The sequence below is a fragment of the Opisthorchis viverrini genome (assembly GCF_000715545.1).
Source record: "Opisthorchis viverrini unplaced genomic scaffold opera_v5_119, whole genome shotgun sequence".
Taxonomy (NCBI): Eukaryota; Metazoa; Platyhelminthes; class Trematoda; order Opisthorchiida; family Opisthorchiidae; genus Opisthorchis; species Opisthorchis viverrini.
The window spans coordinates 974,925-986,706 of NW_008751775.1; the positions used below are offsets into that span (position 1 = coordinate 974,925).

General features: G+C 46.3%; 1 protein-coding gene across 1 annotated transcript in view; it reads right to left on the minus strand.

The window, feature by feature from the left end:
- The window catches only part of T265_05991 (hypothetical protein), a gene marked incomplete at both ends in the record, with an annotated part of 50,065 nt that extends 40,395 nt beyond the window's left edge, over positions 1-9,670 (minus strand). Inside the window, 4 exons of the mRNA XM_009171143.1 lie at positions 3,342-3,486; positions 6,447-6,671; positions 9,386-9,510; positions 9,549-9,670. Coding sequence (XP_009169407.1) covers positions 3,342-3,486; positions 6,447-6,671; positions 9,386-9,471 — 456 coding nt within the window. The remainder of the gene's footprint in view (positions 1-3,341; positions 3,487-6,446; positions 6,672-9,385; positions 9,511-9,548) is intronic.
- Between the last annotated feature and the right edge of the window lie 2,112 nt (positions 9,671-11,782).

The window sequence follows — 11,782 nt, forward strand, 5'->3', positions numbered from 1 at the left end:
GAGATGGTCGTTCCATTCTGATGCTTGATGCTTTCACTCACAGGTGGTTTCCGGGGACCGGTCGCACGGATTAACTGAAATAATCTCCGGGCATTACCGGCTTTCTGGGCCTCTTCCATTTCTTTGACTTTCTGTGTCCACCATACTTCACGGTCGGATCGCAAACTCACTTTCACTTGGCGTCTGATGGCTCTTCGCATCGACAGCGATAACGGTTACCCGTTATGGTAGCATCGACGCTTCCATAAATGTGCTGGTCGCCTCAAAGGAAACGCCTTACTGCCTTCACACGCCTATCGCAGAGGACAGTGCGACTTTACCTCCAGACCGCCTAGTAATACGATTACTCACTGTTCTTCAGGCTGTTCCCCGTTGGTCTTTCTGATAAGGTTGAAACTTTAGGAATTGAGTTCCAGTCAGTATGGCCCGCAGGAACATTTTAATAGAGAAGTCCGACCACCACGACAAGGTGACAGCTTTGGATCAGACTGGGATGCATAGTTTCTTGGAAATGCAAGTGGGCGGACGTTTGTTTGTTTGAGTGATATACTTTTCCGACGTTTTACAGGTACCAGAATATCAACAATTTAAATGGCAAGCAGAGGCGAATTGTTCTTCATGGAGCAGCTACAACTAAATCACGTACTTTACATGACGCTACTAATAAATTCGATGAAAAATCTGGATAGCCCATAACTCGCATTATGTATCGAAAGCTGTGACGGTCACCAGCCGGAAGGAGCAGAAGCCGAGCAGAGATGGTGACGACAATGGGGAAGCAGCTGAACCTGAAGGAAGTCTGCGGACAACTTCTCTGACAGACGGGGCTATCTTAACAAATCATACGTGGGCAAATTCCGTTGATTGGGTAACGTAATACAATTGGCTGTCCTTCAGCTCGCCTGAACATTTGGCTGTGTTGTATGCGTCGCCGTGCTACGAAAATCCCTATCCGCTGAGCAACAGTACGAAACCGTGTCAGAATGCACCTTGTCGGCAGAATCCGCAAACCGGTATTCATGAATCCCACGTCTAGCGGTGTTACTTCAAAGTTGCCCGCAACCAACGATATCCGTTAGCGTCTGTTCTATGCATCTGACCGTATCCTTACCAAAGCTTTGCTCCGTCAGCCCGTGCAGTAAATGAGTGACAGACTGCCAACAACACTCAATCGAACTCGGATATTGGTACCAAACTCGATAATCCGTGGAACCAACCGATCGTTGAAGAAGAAAGCCTAATGAAAAGGACAGACGCTTGTCATACACATGTTTTAGTGCTGCTCCACCATCCACATGTATTTATGTGACATTAAGTAACACAAAAGTGTAGCGGGATTAAATAACAAACCTAACAAACCGAGACAAAAGCAGTCGAATCAAAGCCGCGAATGAGGACGGTAACGTTCAGTTTTCCTTACATATCTGAAACCCGTGAACTGGAATCACTCGGCGAAGAGTTAAATCCGGCACCGAAGTGGGGACGACTAACATCAGATCCGTCTCCCTGTGGCTGTGGCATTTAGATGGTGTGTTCTTAGAGGCAGCAGAACGCCACTTGGCCGCGATCAGTCCGTCGTCCCAGATGTGTTGAACCGAAGTTCAACTGGCTAAGAAGTATGACGCATCTATCTGTGAACCAGGCTGCATGTAAACTGCCGAGACCCAAAGACATGTGACATTAGAGTTACCGGCCTGCCCTGGATATATGAGGGTAAACAGTTCGGCTGATTGTTCGAACGTCTCTAAAGTGTCGCCTGAATGGAATATTCGGACGGCAGGACGCTCCACGAAACGTCTGACCTGGTTGGAATTGACCACCTTGTCAGTCGAAAGCCTCACGAGCAGAAGTTTATGTGTATCGGAGTCGAAATCAGCTGGTGCAGCACTGTACAACTTACTGATGTGGAATAAGTAGCTCAGCCGTAATACATAAACTGACCACACTCCACAGGTTACGCTGGCTTGGTCACGTGCTCCATATACCAGTTGGCTGACTTCCTCGAAGGGTCTTTTTTCCAGCAAAAACATGAAGGGAGGAAACGAGCCAGTTCAAATTACACATTGGGCAACAAAGTATGAAAGCCATCACCAGCAACCCCGGCTGCAGTGGTCATAGCCGTCTCCCTGGGCTGAGATCTCGAAATGGGACACATGAATGGTTAGAGACATTGTTAGACATGACCCAGCCACGCCCTCAATGAAGCCCATGCATCTAAGCTGTTGCCTCCTTAATTAAACTTGCGTTGACAATTGTAGCAGCTAGCATCCGCAACGCGTAGCTATCTAGCCTGCTCCGCAAATCATCGGTACACGAAACCTTGGCGGCTATAACCACTGTACAGTAAGTACGCGGTTTGTACAGCAGATGATGATGATGCGTATACCACTTCCGTCCAGAATGCACGATGGATGCAACAAGTTGCTCCTTTAAAACTTCCTCAGCATCTGAAGAAGTTGGTTGGAGTTGTTGCCAGTCAGAGGGCAGTGAAGGACTTCGAAAATTTCAAGCGAATCAATTCCTCTCCTAGGACGGCTGTACCGTAAAATTATGGGACCATATGGGGAAACTGTATTGGAAATGTGGGCCCGGTCAGTAAGGGTCGCTTTCTGTGTGGGTTGATGAGTGTATACGACTAGTGGACCTTGCGGTGTCAACCGGAGCGTCATCATCGAGGATAACGTACGTTAACGTATGTACTTCGGTAAGATCAGCACCCTCGGCTGTTGTTTGCCACGCGGTTAGTTTGTACCCATGTATTGTCAAGGGGGATAGGCACACGGGGAGCGTGCGCTTTGGTCGGAGGTCGCACTCGAGAAAGATATATAGTTAGCTAACAGAGCCAAACCAATCGTTTGCCGTTGTCCTTCCCTTGTATGTTAATAAAGCAGGGCACTGACTGATGAGCGGGCCTGCCAAAGCGAAACACGTCTGGAACTAAATGAAGATTAACTAAACGACGAAAAACCGAATACATAATGTTAAGGGGATTAAAAATCGATTCCTTATCAGGCTCATCCAGCTGACTGTTCATCAAATCATCCAATTAGTCGCCTAAAATTCATTCCCAATTTTTTAGATATTTTTTTTCAAGGGTTCTGTAAGACATTGGAGGAGTAATCGACCAAACATGACTAACACTGACTCTGTTTCAAGTCAGTAAGAACCCCGAAATTAACGAGTCAGGAGGTCAGCGATGCCAACATGTTCTAGATTTGAGAGCCTCTGTAAAGTACATAATGAAATAAAATCAAAACCAGAGAGAATGACGGTGAACAGGCGAAAAAGAAATGAGGATAAAAGGCGAGGACAAAAGCCCATCGATGTAACGGCAAGCCCACCTGATGGAGCTCTACGTTAGTCCAATCACTGACACCAGCTGAGGGATCCAAGTTGAGAAGGTGAAGCACCCCAGACGCATTAGACACATGTGACGATAGACAAACGAGGAAGAGATCTGCGTTCGCCAAGAGCAGACAGTTGGAGCTGTTAGGGTGAAGATGAGAACAGAACAGTCAAAATTGATGAGCAATACTACTGGCCATGCGCCGACCTTATGCTTGGCTTGATTGTGTGATCATTTACCAAACTGAATAACCCTATGATCAAAATCTTATTCATTAATCCATGTTGTTACCATCAACATCGTCGAAGTCAGCATCACATATCGACATTACTTTGAACGAAGCCTTAGTGTAAATAAAGAACGAGGGCTTACTGTCAGTCAGCCATGGGTAATCAAGTGCCCAACTTAAAAACACTCAGACAACTGGATAATAAATGCAAATGAGATACCACAAGAAGAGACAGGCATCGGGTAGAATTCAACATTTGCATTCACGGAAAAGTGTTCGAAATGGTACCTTTCCGCATAAAATAACCTCTAGAGCCACTCCCGAATCTCATTCATTACCGTGCTATTATTATTACTAATAGTAGTAGTAGTATTACAGTCATCATCGACAGCATAACATCAGCGGCGAGCACTGGTTCATCAATGCCGTACAACCACAATTTTGTTGATCAAAGTTTTGCTGGAAAGAATGACCAGAGAAGATAGCTAAGAGATATAGTGCCAGCACACCTGTACGCATCTGCCCCGTGGAGAGGATGTGATCATCACATCGTAACACTGCTTTGTTATGCCAGCCCAGTATAAAGTAAACTTCAGTAGAGTTTGAAGTAACTTGGTGTCAGGGCGCGAAACTACTGACCCAAAGTTTTGTGGCACAACTTCAACCCTCGCTTTCAGACTGTTCCTTTCTGCGATTAGGCAACTTAAGAATATCTTAGCCCTCTGCTTCTTTGGAGTCGCAAGGTAACTATCCAATGAAAGGGCGCTAAAGCCTGATGATCTGCTTCCTAAAACTTATTTTAAACTTCACTTGTTGAATTTTCCACCAGCAACGAAAGTGGACAATATTTCAGGAAAAAGCTAATCGACCTCTCCGATTGAGCGTCGTAATCATCGCTGACAAAAACAGAAACACCAGTGCTTCACTGACATACAACGGCGCCAATTTGTTTCAAAAAAGTCCTGATGTGTAAGGAAACCTCCAACACCTGGTCAGACAATTTGGATAGAGAACAAGAGTAAAATGGGTAGTGATTACAGTTTGCCACCATATCTTGAACGACCTCAAGCAAAAAGGAGTCCACCACGGAATGCGAATCGCAGTGAGAGAAACACATGGAAGAAATATTGGCTGCTTTGGCGATGGGTTGCAAAACAGCGTTGATGGTCGTGACTTGCGAGAGTTGGTCGCTCCACATCTTTTGAATCGACGGTCCGGATTTCCAGAACGCGTGTCTCGTCAGGTATCCATCCCCGGCATCCAGCTCCGGTGCAACTTATTGAGGACTACACTTGGAAACGTCTGGCTAGCCTTGTCATAGAAACTGTGATCAGTCGGAGTTTAATGCATACTCTGCAGTCCTGCTATATCGTGCAACATGCTCGACGTACTCGTCTAAATCGGTTGAAATTGAACTCGGAAAGTGTGTCCGTCGTCTGGAATACAGCGTCTTCGAGGCCTTTCATCAAGGCTGACCTAACAGCTGTTTGGAAACGCCGTGATAGACGTAGGCGTAATCTCGGATGGGCACAGAATGGTTGTGAAATAGAAAGCAGAAATACGGGACAGACGAATTTTTCCAGACTTTCGTCTCAGCCCTACATGCTATCGACTGTGATGTTCATTTCCTTGGTTCACGAACCGATGATTATTTTACATTGACGACTCTGCTTTCTGTAACCTGCCAAGGCTGTTGTCGGACGGGGGCTTTCTACGTTCACAGCCAGTGAGTTGTTTCCTCACCATTTTGGGCTCCCCATAAACTGACCCTACTCTTGTGCGCGGTACATGATACTCTGTGTTTTTCCTTATCTATGAATTTCACGCTTGGCCTTACGCATACAATCCAGCAACCAATAGACGCATGCAGCTGAACACTGAAACAAGGGGAAAATATAGTCACAAAAACTGTTTTGTACTCCAATTCCCACATGTTCGATAAGATGCTAGTCCCAGCCACATACGTCTCTGTTAAGCCCAGTCAACCAGTCGTTCGCTGATTACTTGCTCGCTTTCCGCAAATCGTTTAGATTGTACGGTCGGAAAGCCATCGCTAGGAGTTCCTCAGAAGCATCCGAATTGTCCAGGAGCTGTCCCACGAGTTTATCGACAAAGCTAATCTACACCGCTTAACCGAGGAGTGCCGTGCAAAGATACTCGAAGTGTTCGAACTCAATTCTCCGACACCAATTAATGAAGCAAGATGGGCCCAATAATGTATGTAGTAAGAGGCCGTATCGGTCGCGATTTGGCCAATAAATCCACCTAGTTGTGCAAGTAAACTCTATTTTTCAGGCATCCCTGTGAACCCATGAAACATCAAAATACGATAGCTGTATACATCGCAACACCGTTGCCTTGACTCTGATAATCATCGTTTCATCCTGCACTACTTGAACTGTCTGATTTCATTGTTAATTAGCAGCCCCACAAAGGGACACTGAAAACTGCCCGATGTTATGCTTTAGAGAGGATTGTGAAACGATAACTGGCTCACATAAGTAATTGCTCCAAGCTACATCAGCTAACAACATATAAACGATCTCAAGCTAGAGTAGAGGTTGGGCGAAAACTTCCGATTGAAGAGGTGAATTGCCTAAACCACCTTGGCGGTGAGCTTAAGCGCCCCTGCTTGCATGCTACTCATTAGTTTTGCGACAACTATGAGCCTAAAAGGCAACTTAACGGTCTTTTGACCCTGTATTTATGCTCAGAAATGAGCTTGGGGTAGAATTCAGCTGGTATCCAAAAGGTGTGGGAGTGGCACCGGAAGAAACTAGCGACTTGACAGAAAAACAGGTCTAAGTAGGATTAAGCGGTTGTGTGACAAGGCTCACCTAGATGTCAAGTAGAAAGAATCATGCAACTTACCTATCCCAGTCCGGTGTCACCCACGGAGCACTGAACTTTTGGAAATGTAAGACAGTGGATTGCTGAGGCTGGTGTTTTTGTATCGATACGACCGACACAGTCCCCGCTAACGTACCGCCTGAATGTTTTGGTTGTGAGAATGTCAAGACCACCACATGCAAATGTGTGTCATTGTGCGCTAACGGAGTGCTCAAAATACGAGCGTCTTGGGGGAAAGCTGTTTCACTGAAATGAGAAAAAGGCCCACGAGGTACTGACTCAGGGGTGATTGTAATTCATTTCTGTAAACAGGGAGTAAATCGACCACATGCGAACACGATAGTGTCAGATTTCAGGAACAAGGAATTGAAGTGCAGTGGCTGAATGAAAAACAATAAAAGTCGTCCAGCCGTAATATTTTTGGTGCCCAGTTGTTACAACCCGCAGGATGCCCGAGGGCAGCGACTGAGACTAAGGAAAGATAAAATAAGCAGTTGCGATGAGTAAGGAAAGGAAATTGTAGATTTCACGACATAGACGTTTTTCATTCGAAACGAAGTGTGAAACTATATCCAAACTGCTAGGCGGTCCCAAGTCAGCAAACTGTTTTGGTTCACTTTGACACCTATAGAACCAGGATGAACTGGCTTCAGTTGTTTGCAATAAGGTACTGGGTGCAGGCTGGCCAATTCTGTTTATGAAACAAGGTGGAAGTTAACAATTGATTTGATGCGTGGCTTGAGGTTTGGACACGTTTGGACAGAGGACGGCATGCATCAACATAACCTAGAGCAGAACAACACTCCCATGTTCTCCATGCACATAATTCCAAACAGTTGATCTGCACATAGTGAATCAGTGAGAAGAACAGGAACTAATACTCAATGCACCACTCATTATCTTATCACAAAGGGAGTGATAAATATTGATAAAAAGCACCACTTACCGGACCAGTCGCATAAATCGGAACTTCTTGAGGGTGGAAGTAGTTTATTTTTGCGTAACAGAACAATACCCGACCGTAGTCTTTTAATTTCCGTGTGACTATACAAACCGTAAGAAAAAACGGAGGCTTCGATAGTGACAGCCAAGGCGTACCTAAACGACGGTGGTAGAGATGTCAGACAAAAAACTCCAACCCAACCCCGAAATTCACATGTTCGTGATGACGATGACAGGCTGACCGATGAGGCCAGTGCACGAATCTGCAAGGCCGGAGTCGCGTTTGCGAATTAGAGACATCTATAGTGTCAAAGTGGTGTATCCCTGAACCTCAAGAGACGTGTATCTGCAAGGCGGAGTCGCGTTTGCGAATTAGAGACATCTATAGTGTCAAAGTGGTGTATCCCTGAACCTCAAGAGACGTGTATCGAGCAACGGTGCGCACTGTTTTGTTGTCTGGCTGTTCGAGCAGCGGAATCCAGATGTCTTCATTGTTCGACAATCGTTGTCCCAATCGTTGCCTAGTGTGGGTTGTTGTCAGCGAATCCACGAGGCAATTAGAAAGCGAGTTTTCGGTCGTGCTGTGGGAACTTCTATTGAAGAATGTGTTCAGCACTAGGAGCTGTTGGTTGGGACGTGTTGCGTATGTCGGATCATCGTTTGCCGAAAAGAATGTTGTCTGTCATACCCAAATCAGAGTTGCGGAAGCGGAAATGTGACCAACACTTGAACTGGCAGAGGAGATTACGAAATGTTTGAGTGCTGTCGGTGCTACTCGCCTTCCAGGATGGGAATCCCCATTGCGACTGGTTGGGGACACTGCCAGCCGATGTCAGTGGCTACCAAGATTGCCTGAATGAGTGTCTGGGGTTGTGAGCACCTCGAAATAATTGCAGTAGGCTTGCAATAAGTCCCTTTCCCGTCCACCTCTATCTTTTCCTCAAACCAGTGAAGCATTGGTGTTGAACACCGATGTCATGCTGCGATGACGATGATGCATCCATCCTTACTCGGATGAAGCAGTATCGCCATCTCTATGACTATGGGCATGCACGTCACCCGTACGTGAACGTCTAATTGCTTCCATAATCCTATCACACACGACTGCAGGTCGAAACATAACACGACTTCTCGCCGAACGAAGATTCATCACTCTTTGTCGGGCTGCTCCCTTTTGATCTTCCTTGGATGGCCAAACGTGAAAGTGAGTTCCACTCAGGGTACCTTGCAGGAACATTGAAAAACTGAAGTCCAACTACCACAAGGTTAGTTTTAGGTCAAGAACGTGGTATGATTTCCATATCAACAATCACCCTCTAGTATCTGTTCGAAAACCAACATTAGACATACCGGTCAGTAAACTCGCGAATTTCTGATATCTAGCGATAGGCAACATAGGTAGTCACTAATTCAGTGATGACAATAGTGGGTCATTTTGGGACAAGACGAAATTCTGTATGCATGTGCGGAGTTTAGCCTATGCATATTGTTACTTGTCATTCAATTATTAAGAAACAGAACACCGATAATTGGACGTCCTTGAAAATCGCCTACTCTGGTGGGTGGAAAAAACGAACTGACTAACTTACGTTAGACTTATAGATGCCAGCACTCTCCCATTCTGAATCCTGAGGCTCTCCAGTGTATTTCCGTTCGTGTACACAAGAAAGTCTAGTGGTTGCACTGACACACTTCATAATGCACTCAACCTACCTATGTCTGGATCGCACCAAATACTTGACCTTGTAAGAAGAACAGTAATCACGATTAGTTAAATATGTTGATACCTTCGTAACGACAAATCAACCGCGTACTCCCAAAATATGGAACCCGAATTGGAATCCCAAGCGCGTATTACAGAACTCCCATTCGAAGAGGCAGATATGATATCTTGAAAATCATTGATGAGATAAATGTCACCCACTTCTTCCACAGAGGACTAGATTCGTCAGTTGCATGTGGTCACCCTGAACTTGTCGCCAAACTGCAAGTCAGATGTCTACAATAAGCGATCTCACCTGAAGATCCATTTCTGAGAAAGATGGAAGCAATGGCGTTCTTCGCGGACCCAAGGAACACAGTACTCTTTGGGTGATCGCGCCATTCAGCAACAAACTGAACTTTACCGATGTACTTTTGGTTCCTCAAAAGCACTGTAATCAGCAGTGAAATATTGTTTACCAGTCAAATAAACCGATTTGGTCCTCGAACAAAGCAACTCCAGTACACAAAACACAACAGAAATAGAGCACCAAGCGGATCAGCGCATTAAACTCGGTCATTCTGGTCAGGGCTAATCGCAGCACACAAGGCCGAGTTTCAAGGTCACAGTGCCGTACGCGACGCAGTAAGCCTGAACGCCCATAGACAGTGTTATCAAAGACTAAGATCAGCATGTTCGTTAAAATGAAAAGAGAACGTTGGCCCACAACAAACAGTACTGACACGGATTCACGGATTGATACATAGGATCGTGGCTTTTGTCCAAGTTTGCCGGGCCCGATTTATCGTGTCGTTCAGCGGCTGTCGTTCACCTGAAAGACACAAGTGAAAAAGGGTTTTCACCGCTCTTTATGTTCTCAGCGTGGGCCAGTATGCTTGCCAGCGCGTGGGCTCGCGTAAATAAATGTATAATCATGATTTGAACTGGGGTCCTAGCAGCAGCGTGGAAAAAGGTCAGGGCGAGGATATTCCGCGCAACTACTACTGTAAATGAAAAAATTTGTCTAATGACTGTGCATGATCTGAGGTTCAAAATTTTATCACTGAGTCCCTGCCGTGTGTTTGCTGGGTCAACGGTGAAAAGCCCGTTTGCCAAGCTTTCTTTAAACAAGGCATAGGTAAGAATTAGGTCCCCTCGAAGGTGACGTCACTCCACGGGAAACAGATCAAGCATCGCGAGACAAGTTTCGTAGTCCACGGATTTGAGGCCGGCAACAATGCTCATGGAGGCTAGCCGGACACGCTCAATGAGGTTGACGTCCTTCGTGCGTCCTGAGTAGACAACCTGTTCGGCGCATTCGACGAGCGGTCTGACGTAGGCCCCATAGAGTATTTGGAAGTCCGTGCGAGTAATACGGGAGAAGGTGCGTCGGATCATCCGTAAAATAGCGAATGACTTTTGGGCCGATTTCTCATGATGCAGTGAGAAGGATATGTTTCGGGCGACCCAGATCCCCAAATCCTTTTTGCATCTATCATCGTGATGTTTTCTGGTCCTTTCTCACCATGCATAACAAAGGTATCGTAGTTCACAGTAAGTCAGAAGAACGCGTAAGTACGGACACGGGTGTATTGGGTACACGCGGCCAAGCTGGTCCGCTTTCGTGGCAGGCAAGCTAAAACAAGTGAGTCACATATCTGGTCAGCCCACAGCGCTAACGCGGGCCAAACGATCGGACACACATCCAGTCAGCCACTCAAGTCACATGCCAGATCGATGATGGAACGACGAACGGACACGCACACGCGCAAAATCTCTGACACACCGAAGCAGCTACCACAAAAGGCATTCGCTGAAGCTCCTCCAAACGACATATGGACGCACTTTTCGTCATTCAGCGGAAGGCGCCAGTCCAACGACCACTGCTTGGCAGCGTATACATCTATTTGGAGGGCAATGGCATTGGAACCCCACGATTTCAAGTCGTCCACGTAGACATGGAATTGCAAGAACATCTGGAAGGCCGTTGGCATAGACCAGAAAGTGTACTGATCCCAAAACGGGGCCCTGAAAAACTCCAGTGTAGACCGACGTTGTAGAAAAGTAGGTAGAAACTACCTGAACTCAGAATAATCTCTCTGACTGTAACGCCCTGAATCAGTGTATGAGTTTCCCTTGAATGCCGTAAGACTCGAGTTTGTGGAGCAACGAGACATGTGTAAACCAATCAGACGCTTCTGAGAAGTCGGAAACGAGCATCCGATATTAGTCTCCCATCCTTGGACTAGGCGAAGCTATGCATAAATACGACAATGTTTGTCACGCAAGGGCGGTCCGCGAAAAATCCGTGTTGAGCGGGAGATCTTAAGTTGTTGGTAGTAAGGTGAGCGACAGTCGCCTGGCATTTATTGGCCTATAAGCCTCACTAGCGTGCCGTGCAAGGTGATGGAACGCATTCTGAAGCGAGCTATTCTAGATCACCTTACTTCCAGCAACCTGATATCTCCAGCTCAACACCGATTTCTCCCACACCGCTCTTGCGTGACAAACATGCTCGTGTTTACGGACAGCTTAACCCAAGCCAAGGACGAAGGACTCATATCGGATGCCATATTCTTCGACTTCTCAAAAGCATTTGATGGGGTCCCAAACGTCCCGCTGCTCCACAAACTCGAGTCTTACGGGATTCAGGGGAAAATTCTTCGCTGCATCAAGGCGTTCCTATCAGACAGGTCATGCCGAGTGAGAATAG